The sequence below is a fragment of the Rhincodon typus genome, chromosome 9, assembly GCF_021869965.1.
Source record: "Rhincodon typus isolate 14 chromosome 9, sRhiTyp1.1, whole genome shotgun sequence".
NCBI lineage: Eukaryota > Metazoa > Chordata > Chondrichthyes > Orectolobiformes > Rhincodontidae > Rhincodon > Rhincodon typus.
This window is the reverse complement of record NC_063340.1, coordinates 33,265,005-33,291,576: the sequence shown is the minus strand read 5'-3', so window position 1 is coordinate 33,291,576 and position 26,572 is coordinate 33,265,005. Positions and strand designations below refer to the sequence as shown.

Here is a 26,572-nt window from a genome sequence, read left to right as displayed (position 1 = left end):
GATTCCACAGTGGCAAGTGTGCTGTCTTGATAAACGTAAGTTGTACAGGAATACCAAAGACAAAGGTTAGTCTAAAGAGCTATATCCTTCATTGCCAGGCATGTTTGACTTGCATGACTTCCAATGGCTATTTAACATCCCTATTTATTTTTAGAGCAAGAGTTCTCAACAACAAGACAAAGCAGCAACTTGACAGGCACCACATCCAACACCATGGATGTGTCAAACTACAAGATGCACTTGCAGTAACCCACCAAGGCATTTTAAAAAGCATCTTCCAAAATATATAATCTGTACCACCTAAACAGACTCAACAGGAGCACGAAAACACTACCACATGCAAATTCTGCTCCAAGGAACACACCATCCTAAATTTAAAAAAAAATTTGTTCATGGGATGAGTGTGTCGTTGGTAATGTCATCATTAACTGCTCTCTGGGATGGCAATAAAGAATGAACCACATTGCTGCGGGTCTGGAGTTGCATGTTGCCCAGACCAGGCAGTTTCCTTCCCTGTGAGGACATTAGTGAACCAGATGGATTTTTCTGACAATTGACTCTTGGTCATCATTAGGCTCTTAGTTCTACATTTTCATTAAATCCAAATTCCACCGTCTATCTTTATGTAATTTGAACCCGGGTCCCTAGAACATTACTTGGGTCTCTGGATTAACAGTCTAGTAATAATACCTTTAGGCCATCTCCAGGGAACATATTGCCATGACCTCATCACGAATGTGCCCAATTCCTTGAACATTTTTTAAAAATTTAAGTTGTGGAACTTGGACATCACTGGCCACCACTTATTACTCATTGTCTAGTTGCCCTTAAGGTGGTAGTGAGCTGTCATCTTGAACTGTTGCAATCCGTGTGCTGTAGGTTGATCCATAATACTGTTAAGGAGGGAGTTGTTAGATTTTGATCAAGCAACAGTGAAAGAATAGCAACAGATTTCCAAGTCAGATGGTGAGTGGCTTGGAAGGGAGTTTGCAGGTGGTGGTGCTCCCAGACACCTGATGCCCTCGTAATTCTAGATACAAGTGGTCATGGGTTGGGAAGGTACTGTCTCTTTTTTTTGGTGAATTTCTGCAGTGCATCTTGTAGATGGTACACACTGCTGCTACTGAGTCTTGCAGGTGGAAGGAGTGGGTGGTTGTAGATGTGGACCTGATCAAGCAGGCTGCTTTGTCCTGCATGGTATCAAGCTTCTCGAGTTTTGATGGAGCTGAAGTCATCCAGGTGAGTGGGAAGTATTCCATCACACTTCTGACATGTGCCTTGTCGATAATGGACAGGTATTTGGGGACTCAGCAAGTGACAGTATTCCTAGTCTCTGACCTTCACTTGTAGCCACTCCATTTATATGGTGAGTCAGTTGAGTTTCTGGCCAATGATAACCCCCAGGATGTTGATAGTGGGGGATTAAATGATGGCAACACCATTGAACGTCAAGGGGCAGTGGTTAGATTGTCTCTTACAGGAGATGGTCTTTGCCTGGCATTTACATGGTGTGCATGTTACTAGTCACTTGTCAGCCAAGCTGGGATATTATTCAGGTCTTGCTCATTTGAACATGACAGCTTCAGTGTTTGAGAAGTTGCGAATGGTGCTGAGTGTTGTGCAATCATTGGCAAACATCCACACTTCTGACTTTATGATGGATGGAAGATCATTGATGAAGCAGCTGATGGTTGAGTTTAGGCCACTACCTTGAAGAACTCTTTCAAAGATGTTCTGGCACTGAGATGATTGACTTCCAACAATCACGACCATCTTCCCATGTGCCAAGTATGACTCCAACCAATAGAGGGTTTGCCCCGATATCCACTGATTCCAATTTTGCCTGGGGTCCTTGATGCCACACTCTGTCAAATGCAGCTTTGATGTCAAAGGCTGTTACTCTCCCCTCACCTTTGGAATTCAGCTCTTTTATCCATGTTTGAACCAAGGCCAGGAGCTGAGTGCAGCCCTGGCGGAGCCTAAACTGGGTGTCACTGAGTATGTTACTGCTGAGCAGGTGCTGCTTTACAGTGCTGATGATGACACTTTCCATCCCTTTAATGATGACCAAGAGTAGACTGACAGGTCAGTATGGAACAGTTTGGCTAGGGGAACAGCACGTTCTGGAGAACAAGTCATTTTTACTATTGCTGGCTTACTATTGTCAGAACCCATAGCCTTTGCGGTATCTAGCGCCTCCAACTGTTTTTTTGATGTCATGCAGAATAAATTGAATTGGCTGGTAACTTCACAGCTGGGGACCACTGGAGGAGGGTGAGATGGATCAACAATTCAGCACTTCTGGTTGAAGATTGCTGTGAATGGTTCAGCCTTTTTTTTTGTACTGATGTGCTGGCCTCTTCCATTAGTGGGGATGGGAATAGATGTGATGCTTCCTCCTCCTCCTCCAGTGAGTTGTTTAAGGGTCTACAGCCATTCATGACTGGACATAGCTGGACTATAGAACTTAGATTGTTAGTTGTAGGGTCACCTAGATCTGTCTAACAGTGACTGCTTTCGCTGTTTGGCAATCTAGTAGCCCTGTTTGGCCGCTTCACCAGATTGACATTTCACTTTTAGGTATGCCCTCCTGCATTCTCCACTGAATCAGGGTTGATCCCCTGGCTTGATGGTAATGGTGGAGAAAGGGATGTGCCAGGCCGTGAGGTTACAAATTGGGCTGCAGTATAACCCTGCTGCTGTTGATGGCCCACAGCGGCTCACGGGTGCCCAATCTCGAGTTGCTAGATCTGGTCTAAGTGTGTCACGTTTAGCTCAAAGATGGTGCCACACAACATGATTTTAAGTACAGGTATTCTCAATGTGAAGGTGGGCCTTCGTCTCCACAAGGACCGTGCAGTGGTTACTTTTACTGATACTGTCATGGACAGATGAATCTACAGCCAGCAGATCGGTAAAGATGAGGTCAAAGTGTTTCTTTCCTCTTGTGGGTTCCCTCATCACCTGCCACTGAAATGGTCTAGCAGCTCTGTGCTTCAGGACCTGACCAGTATACGATAAGTAGAGATGCTGCTGAGCCACTCTGCAATCCCACCATGACAGATAGTATAATTTGAATTCAATAAAATCTGGAATTAAAAGTTGGCCTCACGGCAACATGTAACGAGCCTTTGTCAACTGTCGTAAAAACCCATCAGGTTCACTAGTGGAAACACAGCGTGGAGCTGGAAGAACACAGCAGGCCAGGCAGCAGAGGAGCAGGAAGTTGACGTTTTGGGTTGGGACTCTCCTTCAGAAATCTTTAGCTCACTAGTATCCTTTAGAGGGAAATCTGCCACCCTTACCCGATCTGGTCTACATGTGACTTCAGACCTACAGCAACGTGAAATGGTCTAACAAACCACTCACTTGTAGGGCAGTTAGGGATGAACAATAAATGGTTGCCTTTTCAGTGATGTCTACATTCACATGAATGAATAGAAAAAAAACAGTGACATCAGAAATGAAGATGACATTAGCTTCAAAATATTCTTTGCAATAATCTTAAAGATGCGCTAAGTGAAATTGTTTCGTGTTTGACTTCCAAAAACCTCAACTCCCTTGTCTCTCAAAAGGCTATTCAACTCAGCCTTGCATAAAGGCAATGACCCACTTCTTTTTGGGGAATAGAACTGCAAAGACGATCAATCCTCAGAAAATAAAATTTCTCATCGCCGTCCTAAAAAGGAAACCTCTTATTTGAAAACTATGTTGCCCAGTTTTAGACCCCTCTACAAGAGCAAACAACTTCACCCACCTTTGCAAAGATCCTTCAGGATCAACATACTTCAATAAGATGCATCTCAATCAACTCAACTGCAAAGGGTATCAGTCAAATCTGTTAAAATGGACTTTAAAAGATAAGCCCTCCTTCCCAGGAATAAGTTGAGTGAACTTTCTTTGAACTCCCTTGCATGAGATTATATCTTTCTATCATAGATGGAGACCAAAACTGTATTCAGTATTTCAGGTATGTCCTCAAAACCTTGTACAGCTGCAATAAAACACGCCTCCTTTATATTCCAATCCCATTGCAATAAATGCCAACATTCCATCTGACTTTCTAATCACTTGTCATATCTGCATACAGGCATGCCTTTGTTAATGTTGCTCTGCTTCATGTAATTTTATTTGAACATAGTTTTATTTTCAGGGCCTGTTTAAGTATACAATATACAATATCCTTTCATTGTCACATGTGCCCCATTGTAGGAGTACAGTGAAAAACTTTTATAATGCCTGCCTTCTTATGGTGACATCTTTGATACACGTACCTAGGTACAAGTTCTTGGATACAGCAGAAGGATAAAAGTAGTTGCTTAATTATACAGTTGAAAATAAGTTAAAAGTAGGAATATATTAAGAGTAAATTAAGGGGTTAACATTACAGTGTTCTAAGGTAAGGATTGTCCCCTCACACCAGTCTCTGTTCAGGAATCGCTGCCCACTTGCTGCTCTGGGGACTGGTTCTCCGGGCTCACAGCCCATGAACTGTTCCAGGGTTTACTGCTCGCGGTGTTCTGGGGCTCATGGGGTGCGCCTGCAAGCCCCCGAGTGCAAGGCCACGCTGCTTGCTCCGGTCCATTGTGGGTCTTGGCCTGTGAACAATCTGGTTCTCCGTGGGCCTCAGCCCACTTGCTCCGTCCCATGGCCAGACTCGGCGCTTTCTCAGGTCCTCCGTGGGTTCTGGCCTGTGCTTGCTCCAGGTCTCCGTGGGTCTCAGCCCGCTTGCTGTGGCCACCACGGTTCTTGGCCCACTCGCTTCTGCCCGCCGCGGGTCTCTGCCCGCTCGCTCCAGCTTCCACATCTCCACACTCCGGTGGTGGGGCAGGAGAGGGAGAAAGAGAAAAAGAGAGGAAAAAAAGGGAAAAGGGGTAAAGTACCTGGTGAGCAGAGGAGCTCCGACTGGAGCGTCCTACTCTGCCGCCATCTTTCCAGTTTAACATTGCACTGCATGTCACCACATATCAGGATGTGATTGGCATTGTTTCGGAGGAACATGAAGGAACTTTAAGCTAGAGCTTATTTTGCACGATACATTGCACTTCCTGACACTGCCCACTCTTTGGGCCTTCTACCCACTCAGTATTGACTTCCCTTACCATCGCCCCTACCCCACCCCAATCCCCACTGATTCTCACCTTAGACCTTGCAGTCAGCCACTTCCTTCTCACAACTGCCTTTATGAATAAAGCACTGAAGGGCTCTGTCTAGTGACATATTTTGTTCAGTGCATGTAATGCTGGGATTCTGTCAGCAGAGGGAGTCTGATTAATCATTCTAAAAATACAAGTGGGGACAATTTTTAAAAAAATATTCACCTGGATTTTCGTCTGGCCAGGGACATTACATTAGTATAGATGAGAGTTGCACAAGGAGACCCGAGTGAATATGAATTGTAGCACACTCCGAGCTGCCCAGGAAATTGAATCCCCTTTTCCTGTGGAGTTGACCTGACACTCACCTCAGACTTGACGTGATATCTCACTCTCAACAGCTTCCCTCTCCACAGACTCTGCACTACTCTACTCCTACCAACCCCTCCCCTAACCTAACCCCTAGTCCTGATGGAGCTGGTACACTAAGCTGACTCATCTGGCACCCTACTTACCTGGCACCTCATCACCACTGTTCTGGCACCCGACCACCAGAACCCTACTCACTCCCCAACTAGCACCCAACCCTCTCATTGGTTGGCACTCTATTCTAACTGGCCCCTTAACTGCCACATCTAGCATCCTATTCTCAGCACCCTAACCTGGTACCATATCCACTCCCAGCTGTTAATCTACACAGTTGGCACCCTACCTACCTGACATTGTACCCTCTTACTCATCAAATATCCTATCCCTGGCACCCTATCCCGAACGCATCCAGCATCTTACCTCTCATCAGCTAGCACCTTATTTACTCAGCACCCTACCATCATGCTTTGACAACTGAGGTCAATAATTGGGGTCCTAGCACTGATTGCTGTGGCACTCCGCTAGTTATAATTTATCAACATGTAAAAGATTAATTTATACTCAGAGATAACAAGAAAATTCTGAAGAAGGGTCCCGACCCGAAACATCAGCTTTCCTGTTCCTCTGATGCTGCCTGGCCTGCGGTGTTCCTCCAGCTCCACACTTTGTTATCTCTGTATTTTGATGGTTCTTAAAATCTATCAAATCTTTTAATCTGTGACTAGCATTTGCAGGATTGTGCAGTCTTTCGTTAAATCTGAATCTATTCTTAACTTCCTTATTTACTAACAGATTTATCTCTAAGTCTTTCTTTCTCATTGGGATAAATCCTTGCTGAGAGTTAATGATTTCTTTACAAGCTTTCCAGTTCACTTTAACCAGCACTGCCTTTGTTTGCGTATGGTTATGATAAGGTTAAAACACTTATCTTGTATCCATATTGCTCACCTTCAGCTAGAATGTGAATTTCCATCATGCCTTGGATAACACGATGCCTTGCCATGTAAGAATAATAGGGTTGTAACAGTAAGAAATTTTAATTTTCCAAACAATGACTGGGACTGCCATCGTGTTAAAGGTTTGGATGGTGAGAAATTTTCTAAATGTGTTCAAGAAAATTTTCTTTATCAATATGTACATGTCCCTACTAGAGAAGGAGCAAAACTTGACCTTCTGTTGGGAAATAATGGAGGGCAAGTGACTGAAGTTATAGTTGGGGAACACTTTGGGACTAGTAATCATATTTATTAGTTTTAAAATAGTTATGGAAAAGTATAAGCCTTTCATAAAAGTTAAAGTCCTTAACTGGAGTAAGACAAATTTTAATGGTGGAGACAAGAACGTTCAAAAATTGATTGGGTCGACTGCTCACAGATAAAGGAACGACTTTCAAATGTGTGATAAAAAGAGTTCAGAGGCATTATGTTCCTGTTAGCAGATAAAGGTCAGGCTGGTGAGAATGGGGAACAATAGATGAATAAAGATACTAAGGTTCTAGTCAAGAATAAAAAAGAAATCATATTTTAAGTACAGGTAATTGGGACCAAATGAATCTCTTGAAGGGTATAAGAAGTGTAGGGGCATTCTTAAGGGGGAGATCAGAAGGCAGAGAGATGATATGAGATAGCCGTGGCAAATCAGGTTAAGGATAATCCAGAGATTCTACACCTACATTAAGAGCAAAAGAGCAACTACAGAGAGCGTAGGGCCCCGTAGAGATCAACAAAGTCATCTTTGTGTTGAACCTCAGATGAGATGAGAGAAATATTTCATGTCAGCTTTACTGTTGAGAAAGAGATGGAGTCCACAGAAATCAGGGAAATAAATATTGATATTTTGAAAACAGTTCACATTACAGAAAAGGATGTGCTGGAGGTGTTAGAAAATGTAAATCTCTGGAACCTGATCAAGTGAGAAGTTAGGGAGGCAATTGTGAGGTCCCTAGCAGAAATATTTGTATCATCTATAACCACAGGAGAGGTGCTGGAGGGTGGCCGTTGTTGTGCCTTCATTTAAGAAAAGCTATAAGGAGAAGCATGGGAATTATATAGACCTGCGAGTCTAACATCAGTGGTGGGTAAGTTGTCGTAGGTGATTCTGAAAGATAGGATTTACATACATTTGAAGAGGCAAGGAATGATTAGAAGTATTCAGGATGGTTCTGTTCAAGGAACATGGTGTCTCACAAACTTGATTGAGTTTTTTGAGGAAGTAACCAAAAATATTGATAATGGCAGAGCGGTAGACATTGTTTACTTGGTCTTTAGTAAAGCCTTTGATAAGGTTCTGCATGGTAGAGTCAGTCATAAAGTTATATCACATGGGATTCAGAGTGAGCTTGCCAATTAGATACAAAATTGGCGTTACGGTAAAAGATAGAGTGGTGGTGGAGGATTGTTTTTCAGACTGCAGGCCTGTTATCAGTGGTGTTCCACAGGGATTGGCACTGGTACTTCTGTTTGTCATTGATATAAATGATTTGGATGAGGATGTAGGAGGCATACAAGTTTGTGGGGTTACACCAAAACTGGTGACATAGTGGACAGTGAAGAAGGTTATCTTAGATTCTAAAGAGATCTTCATCAATTGAGTCAATGGGCTGAGGAGTTGCAGACGGAGTTTAATTTGGATAAATCCAAAGTATTGCATTTTGGCAAAACAAACAAGAGCAAGACTTATACAATTAATGTTAGGGCCCTAGGTGGTGCTGTAGAAGAGAGTCCTAGGAGTTCGGGTTCATAATTCTTTCAAATTTTTGTCACAGGTAGACAGGGTGGCTAAAGTGTTTAGCACGCTTGCCTTCAATGCTCGGACCTTTGAGTATAGGAGATGGAATGTCATGTTGGAGGTGTACAAGACATGAGTGAGGACTTTTCTAGACTACTGTGTGCAGTTCTGGTCACTCTGTTATATGAAGGATATTATTAAACTCGAGAGGGTTCAGAAAAGATTTACCAGGATATTGCCAGGAATATAGGATTTGAGTTATAAAAATAGGTTGGATAGGCTGGGGCTTTTTCCATTGGAACACAGGACGGCTGATCTTATAGATTAAGAAATCATGAGGGGCACTGCAAAGGTCTTTCCCTTGGGTGAGGGGTGGGAATTCAAAACTACAGGACATAGTTTTAAGGTGAAAGGAGAAAGATTTAAAAAGCACACGAGGGGCAACCTTTTTACACAGCGAGTAGTTAGTGTGTGCAATGAGCTGCCAGAGGAGTGGTGGATGCACATACAGTTACAATGTTTAAAAGACATTTGGATAAGTACACGAATAGGGAAGGCTCGAAGGGATGTGGGCCAAACGCAGGCAGGTAGGACTGGTTTAATTTGGGAACACGTTTGGCATGGACTAGTTGTACCAAGGGTCTGTTTTCAGGCTGTACGACTCAATGCCTCTGTAACTGTCACCTAGCGGCTCCATTACACCAAGATTGAGTAATCTTGTCTCATTGCACACTACTAGATCCAGAATAGCCTTCTGCCTGGTTACCACGAAAACATAATGCTCTAACAAAAAGACCAGAACATACTCTCTTTTCCAGGTTTCATTTGCCTTTGATTCATCTAATTAACATAGATTAAATCAATTTAAACTATTCAGACAAGTGATCACTTATTGTTTTCCTTTCTGGTTTCCACCCAAACTGATCCTTTCCTTGCTTTTTCAAGCTAACTCTCATTGCTCTCTCAATAATAATGCCAGCCTTAATGAACAAAGCAGCCCCACAAACATTTCCTAGCTTTCCAAAATGTCAAATGCCCATCAATATTAAGGTCTCAGCCTTTGTTCCTTACAGCCATGTTTCTATAACGGTGATCAGGTCATACATATTTATTTTATATTAAAAATAATATATATATTTATCTGTGCTAAAAATTTATCTGTTTTGAAACGAATGATGTGCTCATTCCGATACAGCATCTGTAATATTGTCTTTTTACAACTTCTTTTATTCATTCATGGCATGAGGCAGCCACTGGCTAGGCCAGCATTTTGTTGCCCATCCCTAATTGCCCAGATGGCAGTTTAAGAATCAATCACACTGCTGTGGGCCTGCAGTCAGATGGGTTTTTCCAACAATCGACAATAGATTCGTGGTCATCATTAGACTCTTAATTCCAGATTTTTATTGAATTCAAATGGGATTCAAACCTGGGTCCCCCAGATATTATCTATGTCTCTGGATTGAGAGTCTAGTGATAATACCACTAGACCACCATCTTCCCTTATCTACAATCTCTCCCTTTATCTACTTGTCCACTCCTACGTGGAAAGTCTCATCATTAGTCTTCTTTCTTGAATATTTAAAGCCAGGAATACTTTTACATTGTTTCTGGGTATTATGACGTTTACAAAAGACACAAAAGTACACCACATCCATTTTTTTTTAAACTAATGACAGTCAGATTGTATTGGCTTAAGTTTAAGGACTTGAGCATAAACATTTAGGCTGACATTGCAGCGCAGTATTGAGGAAGTCAGTCGCACTGTCTTTCAGATGAGATGTGAGGCTGATGTGCTATCTGACCGCTCAGGTGGATGTAAAAGATTATATGGCCAGGAAAGACAGTTGATGGCAATGAAGAAACAAAGAAAGGAATTAAATACATTCCATTCCTGCTCAGCTGCTAAACTGAACCATTCGGATTGGTAATGTGCCAGGTTCAAATTCAGGTGTACGCTAACTTAATTGATTTTAGTCAGTGTACTAGTTGAGACACCAGAAATGGCCTCTCAATTTCCTTGGATAAAGATAAGGCTAGGGAAGAGGATGATTAGTACATGTGCTGATATTGGTTAAAGACAGTTTTGGATTAAGCTGGGGTGAATAGCAAGTCAACATTCCTGACTTACAAAAGAAAGCTGGCCTTTGAAATAAGTGCCAGATTAGAAAACATACCAAAGCCAGAGTCAAAGCAAAGAATTAATGTCTTTCACAGAGAAATGAAAGGGAGAAAATGTGCAGTAAAAAGAGGCAATATCTCATACTGTTAGATCAATAAAATTAAGTTTGAAAATATAAAAAGGTAATAGATTTGCTAACTGGAAGGGTCTCTACACAAGGTTAGTTTTTGTGCCTGTAACTTTGAAACATAACTTCTGTGAATATAGCTGATTTCCTACTTACTAAAAGCAACAGGGAACTATTGGGATTATAGGAAAATTGGTTAAACGATAGGATGTCTACAGTGTGGAAACAGGCCGTTCAGCCTATCAAGTCTGCACCAACCCTTCGAACAGCATTCCACCAAAACCCAGTGCCCACCCTATTTCCATGACTCCACATGTACCATGGCTAATTCACCTAGCCTGGATTATGGGAGGTGACCGAAGCATTTAGCAGAAACCCATGCAGACAAGGGATGAACAAGCAGACTCCACACAGACAGTAATCCAAGACTGGAATCAAACTCAAATTCCTGGTGCTGTGAGACAGCAGTGCTAACCACTGTACTACTGTGCCGTCTTAAATGTTTACCATATAAAAACATTGCCTTGTTCTGAAAACAGAAACGCATTTTTACAATACAATTCTGCTCATTTTAAATGCACATTACCTGAAGAGTTGTTCACCATGTTGGATGCCATATTGTATGGAGTAGTCTGAGGGTTTGTCATTATCGAGCTGTTATTCACAGGCTGGCTGTAGGGGGGGCTAGAGCCCATCATACTGCTTTGGTTCATTCCAGTGTATCCAGTTTGCCTAAAAAGGGACAGTGTAAATAGTGGTTTATATAAACCTGACACAGATTTACTAAGAATGTAAAACAAATGACATAGGTATGTACTTGACAGTGCGAGCATGCTCTGTGATCAGTTAATAGGAGGGAGGACTCCACTACTGGAGAAAATGCTCAATTGAAAACAAAGTGTGGAAAACCGAGAAAGAGTAAGAAGAGAAAAGGTCAAGTGTTAAGCAACAGCAAGCACATCAATGGTACAGCATTAGTTCAAATAAACGGACTGCCATTAAGCCTGCTTCTATTGGCAGCCTTCGGACATATTGACACACAATTATCAGAACCACTGTAAACTAGATGGGTTTGACCAATTAGGACCCGATATTCACGTATGTCCCTTGGACTGCTGACTTAGTATTATTGATACACGTGACTATCTGTTCTTTCATATATGGAAGTATTTTTGATGCACGTTTGATAGCCAAAATGCCTCTAGCGTGTTTAGTGTTTAACATTTAGTGTTTACATGAATTATACTTTCAAACAGCACTCATCTTTGTCATTTTTAGTTTACACTGTAGCTGTAAAATTACTGTAGAATCTCAAACAAGACTAACACATTTAGCAAAGTAACAATTAAATGTGATCACTGTAAGGGGATGCTAAGAAATATGTTCAGGGCAGCACAAAACTTAAAACTCTATTGACACAAGTTTGTTTTCTTTGCAACCAATAGCATCCAATAAACGAATTCCCACATCAAGATGCTGGTTCAACAAACTGCCAGTCTAAATTTTGTTTGGTTCTGAACTCTTTGGATTGACAATGTGTTATACAAAACAGAATAATGATATCAGTACTATTTTGCACAAATAACTAGAGAACTAGAATCTGTCCATTATTATACAATCAATTCTTTTATTTGTTTATTTTAAGCCAGGAGTTTAAGAGTAATGCATATTTTAAATCAGCTTCAATATTGCTATATGGTTTGATGTGAAAAGCTTAGTCATACCAAAGGTGAATGGAATGAGTGTTCAGTTTGCATTGCTAAAAACTCAACATGGCAGGCATGTTTTGCCTTAATTGTACTTTTTGGTACCTTCTAGTTAAGGACTTCTTCCTTTTTGCCTAAGGCTGTCTCCAATTATTGATATCTTCATTTGTACAAGAGCAGTTACTCTTATTTTCAGCAAGTCTCTAAAGGCAGGCATAGAAACAGCATCAAGCCTTCTCTTTTTGGGATACGTTTGGAAGATTGGATAAAAACCCTTTTCTCAAAGCACCCTAATCCTCTTATAACATACCTGTGCAGCACAAACTCTTCTCTTATGCCTCAACTCTCATTTTCTGTAGTGCACGGCCCCTCAATGATCCATTTATTATTAGATCATACACCAGAGGGCTCCTAGAATGATTTTTGGTACAATTGGTAATTACTATATTTGGAAGGTTACAAATTGACTTTAACATGCCTGAACTGGAAAGGTAAGAAATCAGCTTGGGTTCCAGCGTCCTCTTGCGATCCAGTGACTGCTCTTAAAAAGTGTGCACATTTGAGCACAAATGGGGAAATAAAGGAATATTGGGACAGGAACAGGTCTACATTCAGCTATGATTCCATTCAATGATGAATTGCCTGTCAAGTACTCACTATAGAAATCATGAATAAAGACCAACAATTGGAGAGAAAAACATAACATGACAGATTTGAACCATGTTGTGGTTAGTTTAGTTGAAACCTAGTGAATCTATATTACCCAAATACATTACCCACAGCAGCATTTATAAACAAAAGACAGACCACAGAGTCGGTTCACCATTTATTAACCCATTAGCTGCTTGATACAATATTAATGGGAGTTGTTTATAAATCATGACAATCATATTAATTCAAAGGGATGTTACTGATATCTTTATTCACTCAATTGTGTAGACATATATTGTCACCCCTTATCTCCATTTAGTAATCCCAACTACAATCAGGAGACAAGAGTTTAAATCTCATCACAACAGCCAGGCAGTTTAAATTCAGTTAATTAAATATATAGGGAATGAAACATCAGTGATCGTGACCAGGAAACTACTGACTGTCATATATAAAAAAAATCAGTGACTTACCAATATCCTTTGGAGAAGAAAATCTGCCATCCTTATGTGATCTAATTTTTATATGACTCCAAACAGTGAGCAACATGGTTGGCTACTAACTAAAGTACTCTCCAAAACAGCAAACTACTCAGTTGTATCAAACTGCTTCAGAAAGGTGTAAGACCCAAGAGCACCAGTGGAGTACCTATACCACAGGGAGTGCAGCGATTCAAGAACACTGCTCATCACTATTTTTTCAAACATGAACATCAATATCCCATGAACAAATAAAACATGCATAAACAGTTGAAACATAGAGTAGTAACACAAAACCTTGGGAACCATAGGCCCAAATTCACCCATTTCTCTCGAGCATGCCACATTTCCTATTTGTCCCTAATTATACACATACTGGTGTCTCAAATATTATTTTCTGAAAGATATCCATTTGATTTGCAATTAATTTAATCAGTACTATCATCTTTGATCATGTTTCAAGGGAACCTGTCGTACATTGACGTCTTAAAACAATATTTCCATATAATAAAGATGTTGAAAATCATAAAGGATTTGATAATAAAGGAGAAAATGGTTCCACTGGAAAATAGTACAATAACTAGAAATGATAGATATAGGATGATTTGAAAAAGAGCTGGAGATAAAATGATGAAAATATCGAACTGAGATCAAGAACACATTGCCTTAATTAGAATGGAAATAGATTCAATAATGATATTCAAAAGGAATTTGGATGTACAGATGAAGGGGGAAAAATTACAGGGCTACAGGGAAAGTGAAAGGGGTTGGATTGATCAAAAACAGCAAAGAGCCTGTATAGGCACAACTAACTACTTCCTTCAATCTAATTCATTCTACAGTTGTCAAAATTTCATTTGGCTACAATGTTTGCCATATCCTGATGGAACTAAATTATTCTTTGTTGGAACACACAAAAGAATTCCCCTCCAAGTTACACCCAAGCCCAGACTGGAACAATATTGCCATTCTTTTACAATATGCCAACTAGCAAAATTGTGGAACTCTCTTCCCAGCAGCAGTGTGGGAGTCCCTGCATCCCAAGGACTGCAGTGGTTCAAGAGTGCAGCTTATTTACCACCACCTTCAAGGTATTTAGCAATGGCACAATAAATCCTGGCCTAACTAGTAATGCCTACATTCCCTGGAACAAATAAAGAAGGATAAGGAAACAAAGAAAAGAAATATTAGTGTTGGGAACATGTAAAATAATACTGTTCCATGTGAATAACATGAAAATATACTTTTCCATTGTTTATCACTAGACTTCCAAAATAACTGAAATGACTGCTTTTACTAACAATATTATTCAAAGTTATATACATGTAGATTCAGGTTAATCCTAAAGAACATGCACTGGGGATTGGGGCAAAATATTTTTTAAATAGCCATGGTGAGTTGACTTGAATTATCAATCGAGACACACAATATATGTTATGAACTGGTCACAGTAGAATATCGTGTCAACCATGCGAGGTTGGTTCCTCTGTTGGGAATAAAAGATGATGTATTGGAAGGGGATATCATCAAACCAGAATGCAGATGTGGGAAAGTGGGAGAATTGAAATGCAGTGCTTCCAGAAAACAGGGTGGCAGGACACAACAGTTAAGTTAGCTGTGTGAACTAGTGGACATATAGTTGTCAGTCAATACCTAGAAATAAGGACAGATGTCAAGGAGAGAAAGGGAAAAGGTGGAGATGGAACGTCTGAAGATAAGGTTAAGGAGAATTCAAAGAAATTCTATAAGCATATTAAGGGCAAAAGAATAGCTAGGGAGACAACTGGGCCCCTTAAGGATTAAAAAGGCCACGTGCGTGTGGAACCACAGGAGATGGGCGAGATCCTAAATGAATATTTTGTGTTAGTATTTACTGTGGAGGAGAAAGACATGGAAACTAGGGAGCTTGGGGAAATAAACAGTAATGTCTTGAAAAGAGTCCACATTACAGAAGAGGTGGTACAGGAGGTCTTAAAATGCATAAGGGTAGATAAATCTCTGAAACCGGATCAAGTGTGTCCCAGGACATTATGGAAAACTAGGGAAGAAATTGTGGGGCCCAGATAACTGTATCAACAACCACAGCTGAGGTGCCGGAAGACTGGAAGGTGGCTAATGTTGTGCCATTATTTAAGAAAGGCTGCAAGGAAAAGCCGAGGAACTACAGACCAGTGAGCATGATATCAATGGTGGTTAATGTGTTGGTTGGGATTCTGAGAGACAGATCTACATGTATTTGGAAAGGCAAGGACTGTTTAGGGATAGTCAGCATGGCTTTGTGCATGGAAAATTGTGTCTCATAAAACTCGACTGAGTTTTTATGGAAGAGGCAATCAAGAAGATAGATGAAGGCAGAACAGTAATTGCTGTCTACATGGACTTTAGCAAGGTATTCGACAAGGTTCTGCATGGTGGACTGGTTAGCAAGGTTAGATCACATGGAGTTCAGGGAGAGCTAGCCAACTGGATTCAGAACTGGCTTGACGGTAGGAGACAGAGGGTAGTGGTAGAGGGCTGTTGTTCAGACTGGAGGCCCATGACCAGCAATGTGCTGCAAGGATCAGTGCTGGGTCCGCTGTTGTTTGTCATTTAAATAAATGATTTGGCAAGAATACAACAGGTGCTGTTAGTAAGTTTGCAGACGATGCCAAAATTGGCAGTATAATGGACAGTGAAGAAAGTTATCCAAGAGTACATTGGGATCTTGATCAACCGGGCAAGTGGGCTGAGGAATGGCAGATGGAGTTTAATTTAGATAAATGCAAGGTCATTTTGGTAAGACTAACCAGGGTATGACTTACACAGTTAATGGTAGGGCCCTGGAAAGTGTTGTTGAACAAAGAGACTTAGGAGTGCAGGTACATAGTTCCTTGAAACTAGCATCACAGTAGAAAGGGTAGTGAAGGCAGTGTTTGGCACGCTTACTTTCATCAGTCAGAGCATGGAGTGGAGGAGTTGGGATATCACGTTACAGCTTACAAGACATTGGTAGGGTTGCATTCGGAGTACTGTGCACAATTCTGGTTGCCCTGCTGCAGGAAGGATGTTATCGAACTGCAAAGGGTGCAAAAAACATTTACAAGGATGTTACTGAGGCTGGAGGGTCTGAGGTATAAGGACAGGCTGGGTAGGATGGGACATTTTTCCCTGAATTATAAGAGGCTGAGCGGTGACCTTACAGAGGGACATAGATAAAATGAACAGCCAAGGTTTCTTACCCAGGTAGGGAAGTCCAAAGCTAGATGGCATTGGTTTAATGTGAGGGAAAAGTTTTAAAAGGGGCCTGAGGGGTAACTTTTCCACACAGAGGTGGTGGATATATGGAATGAGTTGCCAGATTAAGTGGAAGAGGCAAGTATAACTACAACATTTAAAACAAATTGTGACAGGTACATGGATAGGAAAGGTTTAGACTGATATGGGCCAAATGCAAGCAAATGGGACTAGTTCAGTTTAGGAAATCTGATCGGCATGGATGAGTTTGCTCAAATGTCTGTTTCCATCCTGTACGACTCTATGACAAGATTAGAAGTCAAAGCAAACTGGATGAGGTTTTCGAGTTCCGTTCAAGACTTGGAAGTAGCACCAATACAATCATTAAGGTGATGATGAAAGAGGGAGGGAGGTCTGTGTAGGACTAGAACAAGGAATTTTCTATATATCCTGAAAAATGAACCAATCTCTGTAGGTATCGATACTAACATCTTTTATTTGGAGGAAATGACCTGAGTTTAACGAGTTGTTGTTCAATGTGAGATCAAGTTAAGGAGTTTGATGGCTGATGGAGACTGGTTGAGCTTCCATTCAAGGAAGAAGTGGACAACTCTAACACCATCTCTGGCAGGGATGGAGGTGGAGGGGAACTGGGTGTTCATGGTGAAGAGGAAATGGTAATAGTCAGGAAATTGGTAATCACTACAGTGATGCAAGGCACTGGAATAGTCAATGATATAAGTAGAACAGATCTAAACCTTGTGCAAGATCCAAACAACTTGAATGTGTTCTGTTTCTGTAAACAAAACTCAGTATTTTTTGTGAATAACTAAGTTTTTGCATTCTTGGATGAATTACACATATCACTTAAGTTCAAGTCTTCTTAGTAATTATGTATAAGATTAAGGACAATACGTAATTGCATCCATTATATTTCAGGAATTTATAGCATTTGAAAATTTGAATTAATTTTATTTTTCGTGCACAACTTTTCTTAAACAAAAAAACTAGGCAAAAGGTGGTTACTACGTTGAGTTTAAATTGCTTGTCTGTCTAACTGAATAACATGCTTCACACTGACTGGAAATCTTCTGTCTCTGACGATAAAGGCTCCAGAAAAGGCATTCCCAGAAATACAAAGGTCATTGTAGGGAGAAATGATTTTGCACAGATATGTCAACTCCTCTTCATCTGACTGACAATGTGTGGAAGTGTACCATATTCACCATTCAATATTATTACATTAAAATAGATTTGAGTAGTTGATCATAACTGTAGCTACATGTTTCAACTGATATGAAAGGAAGCGATTTCAAATCTCATCTCACTTAGTTCATCAACTGCCTCAGATAATTAAGGTGCATTCAAAAGATGGAAATGTACTATCCATTTCACAGTTGTGTATTACTGTTAAATATCTGCATTATTCTACCTGCGATATTCTATCTATTCCAGTAGATATAAGACAAAATGTCCAAACCTCCCCCATAATACTCAAGACTGTTATATGAGAATTGATGTCTCCAAACATAAGACCATTGTTAAAGCAAATGTGCAAGAACAACATATGGAGCATAAAATGAAACATCCACAAATGACAAATAACCATGCTTATTTTCCACAATGCACTTTGGCAATCCATACAAGGCTAGTTGACTTTGAAGTAGGATCACAGGTGTCTACCAGTTCTCTTTAATATAGATTATTTTTCTAAAAGGTCTGTACTTTTAGTTTTTTTTAAATGCACTAGCAAACTCAAATGTATACCTAAGTATTTATCCCATATATTTTCCAGGTATTTTCCCATCCTGTTGTGTATAATCCTAATTCCACGTCAGACAGATGTGCCAAGTTGCTGCAGATGTTAATTCATAGTGCTGTATGCAAGGAGACTAATTTTTACTATCAGCTTAAAAAGAGACATGAGATTTGGCACGTGTCTTGGATTATAATAGTTCACAGAAGGAATATTTTTACATTTTAAATTCCAAACAATTTAAACAATTAAAGCTTAAAGAATATGACTTGTATCACAATTTCATTTTAGAGCCACTGGTTTTGGGGATTTAATGCAATATGAACAACACTTCATCTGAGGTCAGACATCCCACTGGAAAACTGCGCTTCCACCCACTCACCATTATCCTGTGCAGTGTGGGTTTTGGGAAGCTCTTTAAAAAAAACTCTTTAGTTTGTGACCACTGTGGGAAGCCTGTAGAGAATTTCTGAATAAGGGTCTAGGCCCGAAACGTCAGCTTTCCTGCTCCTCTGATGCTGTTTGGCCTGCTGTGTTCATCCAGCTCTACACCTTGTTATCTCAGATTCTCCAGCATCTGCAGTTCCTACTATCCCTGTACAGAAGTTGGCTTTTGAGGCAATGCTGTTAACGTGCATGCATTAACACGAATGTTGTCTGTATTGTAGGCATGATGACTAAGATGGCTGCACCAATCGTTGGCTGAATCAATGTTTGCAATGGTTAAAAAATAATATTTTGAAGCAACCCTGCTTCTATCATGTATTTTACCCGACTTTCGATCCTACCTGCATATTTTCTGATCAGTTAGTCACAGTTATGGTGGTGACAAATCAGCCACTGCAAGGCCTGTAAATGTTGCCAAATAAGCTGTTGCTAGATACTGTTATTCAAACATAAGAACATTCAATAAGCACCAAAACAAACATGCCAGCTTAATTCTTGCTCTTTCCCGTGTAGGTTCATCTCGTGTAGAATTGGAACAATCTTATAAAGAGAGCTGTGGGCTCAGTAAAGTCGGAATCCAAGTGCCAAAATGAGCAGCAACACACCAAATTTACCAGCTAGATATACATTGTATAGATCCGGCATCACAAACCTAATCATTCAGTGTCTCTTTATTTTAATGTCAGATGTATGTCAATGGAATAGTCCTTTGAACTTTTAGGTTTAAAAGAACAGTTCAGGTGGAAACTAGAGAAGAAGTGCAATTGTAAATTCTTTTTGTATACATAAGACTACAAGACACAGCAGAAGTAGGCATTCAGCCCACTGAGGTCACTCCACCATTCAATGAAATCTGATAATCCTCAACTTAATTTTCTTACCTTTCCCCTCATCACCCTCAATTCCTATACTGGCTAAGTATCTATTTTAGCCTTACATAATTAATAATTCAGCCTCTGTGGTAAAGAATTCCACAGATTCACTACCCTCTAACAGGAGCAATTTTCTCATCTGTTTTACATGAGTGATCCCTTAAACTGAGGTTATGCCTTCTTAATCTAGACTCTCTCAAAGAGAAACAACCTTTCCAATCAACCTTGTCAAGTGTCCTAAAAGTCTTGTGTGTTTCAATAAGGTGGCCTTTCATTCTTCTGAAATCCAACGATTACAGGCCCAAACTACTCAACCACTCTTCATTAGGCAGTCCCTCCATACCTGGGATTAACATAGTGACCATTCTCTGGACTGCCTCCAATGCTAGTATATTTTCCCTGAGTTAAGAGACTCAAAACTGTTTACAGTATTCCACCAGCAGTCTGACTAGTGCCTTGCATAGATTCAGCAAGACCTCCTAATACTTGTACTCCATTCCCAATAAAATACAGATCAATATTATCTTTTCCTTCCCTATTACCTGCTGGACTTGTACACTAGATTTTGTGATTCATGCATGAGGGCTGCTGAATTGCTGCGCTACAACATTCTACAGTCCTTCTCCATTTAACTAATTCTCAGCTCCCATTCTTCCTGCCAAGTGCATAACCTCACATTTTCGGACATGATATCCTGTCTGCTAAGTTTTTTCCCACTCACTTAACCTAAAGAATTCACAGTGCAGAAGGTGGTCATTTGACTCATCGTGTCTGTACCAGCTTCTGAAAGAACTATCCAGCTAGTTCCATTCTCCAGCCCTATCTCTACAGCCCTCTAAATTTATCACTTTCAAATAGATATCCAACCCTCTTTTGAAATCTTCTTTGGAATCTGCCTCCACACCTGCTTATAGCCCTTTGCAGAATCTTTGTGTCGTTACCACTTGCCTTCCCACCTATTTTTGTGTCATCTGCAAACCTGGTCACGGTTTATTCACTTTCCTCATCCAAGGCTTTAATACGTATTATAAATAATTGTGGTCCTTACATGTGGTACCTTATCAAAGCTTTTCTGAAAATCCAAACACATTATATCCATTGCTTCCTCTTTGTCTATCCAGTTTATTACCTCCTGAAAAGAATTTTAATTAAATTGTCAGGCAGCATTTCCTCTTTGTGAAGCCACCCTGACTCTGCTTGATTTTAATATGCATCCCTAAATGCTTTGCTATTCAATCCTTTATAATAGTCTGTAACATTTTCCCAATGACAAATGTTAAGACAATTGGTCTTCATTTACTTGTTTTTTGTCTCCTTCCCTTTTTAAATAAAGGTGACACATTGGCAGTTTTTCAGTCCTTTGGGATTTTTCAGAACCTAAGGATTCTGGAAGATTACTACCAGTGCATTCACTATCTCTGTAACTACTTCTTTTAATATCCTGCCATGCATCTCATCAGATGCAGGGGACTTACCAGTCTTTAACCTCATGAGTTTTCCTGGTGCTAGTGATGGTTATTATATTTATTTCCTCTCATCCTTCTGACCCTTGATTATTTAGTATTTCTGGAATGCTATTAGTGTCTTCTACTGTGCAGACTGATGCAAAGTATTTAATCAACACAGCTGTCATTTCCTGATTGCCAATTATTATTTCCCTAGCCATGTTCTCTGAGGTGCCTACATTATCTTTGGCCTTGTCCTTTAGTTTTATATATTTAAAGAAGCTCTTGCTGTATGCGGTGATATATCTGTGTACAATTTCTAATCGGTTTTCACTGATCACCTAGATTGGCATGTCTGCAGCTGTTCTTCATGGAATCAAACAGCACAAATGGAGGCCATTTATCCCATTGTTACGCATCTTTGTGCGTGCCCGTCTTTGTGCGCATGTGCGTGTATCTCTGTGTGTTCTACTGCCCTGCTTCTCCCTGATTATCTCACAAACGTTTTGGTTTTCAAGTGTATCTCCAATTACCTTTTGAAAGTTATGAGTCAATCTGCTTCCACAGTCCTTCTGGTAACGTCTTCTAGATCATTACAACCACCTAGAACTTATTATTCACCAGTATAAGGTAATAAGGCAAGAATCTTTTACACCTAAATGAATGTAACACTGTAGCCCACTACTAGAAGCTTAACCTTAGTCTCCCTCTGTTCCATTCCTTTAACCTCCACTTTGCTGATTTGGGATGCAATTATACTTTGAACAATGCTCTAACACTGTATTCATCAAGATTAAGACTTGTTATGTTAAAAAATGCAGTTTTCCTTGCTACAAAAATGAATTTCATTCACATTTGAGTTGGATATGAAACCCTTAAAATTGCAAATAACTGCGCGTAAGCCAGAGTCTTAATGTTTTAATTATTATTCATAACAATAGGTTTACCTAATTAAATGATAAAACTGTCCACATGAGGGTGAGGGTGGGCAGTGAATGTTGAAAAATTCCAGGCCAATTCAGATTATAAATCAATAATGCAACTGTATAGTTCAACTTTCAGTTGAAAATACAGCAATTAAAAAAGATCCCCAAAGATTTAGTACTAAATTAACTATCTTCATCTAGTGTGTGGCTATTCAGCCTCACTAGTAAATTAACTTGACCTTTTCCAGATTAAGCTGTCATTCACTTATAGAACAATGCTAGGTTAGAGTTACATTCAGAAAATCATCTTTCCCTTCAAGAAACAAATATAATCTCTATTAAAATACTTCTATCCAATTTTACTAAATATAATTGTATTTGTTGTGGTTGGTTGGCTTGCCGAGCTGGTTCGTCGTTTCGCAGACGTTTCATTATCCTGCTGGGTAACATCATCCGTACAGCCTCCGATGAAGCGCCGTTGTGTTTTCCCACCCGGTTTTTAAACTCTGGAGTCCGTTGAGCTGGATTACCTCACTTCCGGTTTCCCTTCACAATGGAGTGTAAATGGGGTTGAGTTCTATGTGTTTGTTGATGGTTTTCTTTGTGGAGTACCAGGTTTCTAGGAACTCCCGTGCTTGTCTCTGCTTTGCTTGTCCCAATCAAACTGGTGGTTCTCCTTATCCACGTGGATGGAGATGAGTGAGTATTGGTTGTGTCTTTTTGTAGCCAATTATGTCCGTGTACCCTTGTTGTTAATTTTCTTCCTGTTTGTCCGATGTAGTGTTTGTCACAGTCTCTGCAGGGAAACTTCTTTATGGTCATATTGGACAAACATCGGACAAGCAGGAAGAAAGTTAATAACAAGGGTACATGAACATCAACTGGCTACAAAAAGACACGACCAATACTCATTCATCTCTATCCACATGGATAAGGAGAACCACCAATTCGATTGGGACAACACCAAGATCCTGGGACAAGCAAAGCAGAGACAAGCACAGGAATTCCTAGAAGCCTGGTACTCCATGAAGAAAGCCATCAACAAACACATAGAACTCGACCCCAGATACACTCCATTGTAAAGGAAAACCAAAAGTGAGGTAATCCAGCTCAACGGACTCCAGAGTTTAAACACCAGGCGGGAAAGCATAACGGCGCTTCACTGGAGGCTGCACTGATAATGTTATCCAGCAGGGTAATGAAACGTCTGCGGAACAACAAACCAGCTCGGCGAGCCAATCAACCACAACATCCACAACCCAAGCTACAAATCTATTCTAAAACCTTAGATAATTGTGTTTTCTTAAATGTTGTTCTAGCTCCCATTAGAAGTTTTCAACTGAGTTAATTTTGGAGTATAGTATACCAGGTAAATTTCCAAAAACACAAAGTCCCCAAAATTCCACAAATCCTGTCAGGACTGGATACACCAGTGGCAGTTTTTTGCAAGCTCAGTAACACAGCACATCACATGTACATGGGGCTGGCAGGTATAAGAACCACTTCAGGTGGTTCCGTGATGCCTAAAATTCATAGAAGGAGGAAAACTCCCAACCTTTCCTCTGACCAAGTTCCTTAAATCAGCCTGTTCCCTGTGAGGAAGGGATTTTAGGATGATGGCCAAAACTGTGGTTAAAGAGGCAAGATTCAAGAGCAACTAAAGTAGACGTGTTTACAGACCGAATTCCAGAGCATTGGACTTAGGCACCTGACAATGGTGGGACAATCAAAATTGAGAATGCGCAAGGGGCCAATTAACACAGATAGCTCAGAAGGTTATGGGTCTGGAAAAGATTACAGAGAAATTGAGGAATGAGATCATGAAGGGATTTGAAAATAAGGATGAGAATTTTAAAAGCACCACATGTCTTAACCAGAAGCAATGTATACTTGCAAGCACACGAGTGGATGAGTTTTACATGACCTTAAACCTTTGGAGGATTGGAGGCTGGCCTGGATAACACTGGGATAGGCATATCTAGAGATAACAAAAGAATGGATGAAGGTTTCAGCAGTAGATGAATTGAGGCAGGGCACAGTATTGGCATGCATATATGGCATGGTATGGATGAAGTACAACAAGTTGTGAATTGTATAGCTCTGCCAGGACAAGGATGAAGTTGGTGGCTAAGGAACAGAGTTTATGCTTTTTTAAAAAAAAAACTTAGTTTTTCATGGGATGTGAGTGCTCCTAACATTTAACTGTTGCTGACTTTCCAGAGGGCACTTAACAGTCAGAGAGAGCAGATTGAGTAAGGGTGCCAGATTTGCTTCTCTAACGGACATAAGGACATGAGTGAACTATACAAGTGGCCAGCTCACATAGGAGGCGAGCTTACAATTTATGAATTTATTCATTGTATGTAAATTCCACCAACTGCTGTGTTTGGATTTGAATACATGGCGAGATCATTAGTCTCGGCCTCTAGATTACTAGAATAGTGGCATTACCACTACACCACTGGTTCCTCATAATGTGAACTGAGATTCATTTAGTTTTGGTAATTGGACAAGCAATCTGATAATTTACAATCTGCACGGAAGTTCACTAAGGTAGTTGTGAGGTAGAACAGCGTGCTGTAAATGCACACATGGAGCCTACTATTGTATTTTTGTTGATATTGTTGTGACCAAAGAAGAAAGAGTCAAATTGGACCCCTCCAGAAGGCTGCTGCCCTAGGCTCGACATGTATGATCAAGCCATCAGGAGATGCGCTAACGCCAGATTCACAAAATAGAGCAGAACATCACCCAAGTACAACATAACGCCATCCATGATCTCAAGACCAATTGTAACATTGTCAACAAACCAGCTAACATAGAACATAGAACATTACAGCGCAGTACAGGCCCTTCGGCCCTCGATGTTGCGCCGACGTGTGAAACCAATCTGAAGCCCATCTAACCTAAACTATTCCATTATCATCCATATATTAGCAAAGACTGAGCCTACCTTCTGCCAAAGACATAGCTAACAAAGGAGGAGCCATTGTCATACAGAATAGAACAGACTACTGCAAAGCAGCACACCGAAAACTGAACAACCAGGAACACTACAGACAGCTACCTGCTGATATGACCAAAGAACACATCCGTCAACTAAACAGACTGATCAAGACCTTCAATCCAAACCTTCAGAGTATCCTATGCACTCTCATCCCGCATACTTCTTGCGCAGGAGACTTCTACCGCCTTCCAAAGTATACAAAGCCAATACATCTGGACATCCCATCGTATCAGGCAATGGGACCCTGTGTGAGAACCTTTCTGACTATGTCAAGGGCATCTTGAAACCCATTGTACAAGGAACACCCAGGTTCTGTCATGACACTACAGATTTCTTACAGAAACTCAGCACCCTTGGACCAGTTGAACCAGGAAAATTCCTTGTCACTGTACAGCAGCATACTCCATGACGACGGCATTGCTGCAAGAGCCTCAGTTCTCAATACCAACAACTGCCAGTTTCCAGATGTCATCCTAAAACTCATCCTCTTCATCCTCGACCACAACATCTTCACCTTCGACAACCAGTTCTTTATCCAAACATATGGAACAGCCATGGGGACCAAATTTGCACCTCAATATGCCAACATTTTCATGCACAAGTTCGAGCAAGACTTCTTTGCTGCACATGACCTCCTACCAAGGCTTTACACCAGATACATTAACGACATTTTCTTCCTTTGGATTCACGGCAAGGAATCACAGAAACAACTACATAGCGATAGCAACAAGTTTCATCCCACCATTAGACTTACCATGAACTACTCTTCAGAATCAGTCTCACTCTTGGACACACGCATCTCCATCAAGGACGGACACCTTAGTACCTCACTTTACTGCAAGCTCACAGATAACCTCATGAAGTTTCCAGCCTAAACATATTAAAGAAGCCATCCCCTATGGGCAAGCCCTGCGCATACATAGGATCTGCTCAGATTAGGAAGAACGCGATGGATATCTGAAGATTTTGAAGGACACCCTCATAAGAATGGGATTCAATGCTCAACTCATTGATCGCCAGTTCCGACGTGCCACAATGAAAAACCGTAATGACCTCCTCAGAAGACAGGCACAGGATACCCTTTTGTCATCCAGTACTGTCCTGGAGCAGAGAGACTATGCCAGGTTTTTGCAGCCTTCAACGTGTCATCGCTGATGACAAGCATCTCACCAAGATCATTCCTACGCTCCCACTTCTTGCCTTCGAACAGCCACCAAACTAAACAGATCATCGTTTGCTGCAAACTATGTAGCCTTCAGGAGAACATCGACCACAACAACATACAACCCTGCTATGGCAGCCTCTGCAAGGCACCTCAGACCATTGACATGAATACTACCATCACACATAGCAACATCACCGACCACCTATATGGCAGTTATTCACGTGACTCAGCCAACGTTGTCCTATCTCACAAGCTGCAAATAAGGATGCTATGAGGCAAGGTATGTTGGCAAGACCGTGCAAACGCTATGACAATGGATGAATGGACACCACACAACAATTGCCAGTCAGGAATGTTTCCTCCCAGTCAGGGAACACTTCAGCGGTCAAGGACATTCAGTTTCCAATCTTTGGGTAAGCATCCTCCAAGGCGGTCTTTGAGATACACGACAATGCAGAATCACC

At 40.7% G+C, this 26,572-nt stretch overlaps 1 protein-coding gene across 7 annotated transcripts in view; it reads right to left on the bottom strand.

The window, feature by feature from the left end:
* The window catches only part of LOC109930802 (AT-rich interactive domain-containing protein 1B-like), a 171,425-nt gene that overhangs the window by 86,127 nt on the left and 58,726 nt on the right, over positions 1 to 26,572 (bottom strand). For all 7 annotated transcript variants that reach the window (XM_048601520.1, XM_048601521.1, XM_020530240.2 and 4 more), the window contains one exon: positions 11,028 to 11,173. In XM_048601520.1, the coding sequence (XP_048457477.1) occupies positions 11,028 to 11,173 (146 nt within the window). The remainder of the gene's footprint in view (positions 1 to 11,027; positions 11,174 to 26,572) is intronic.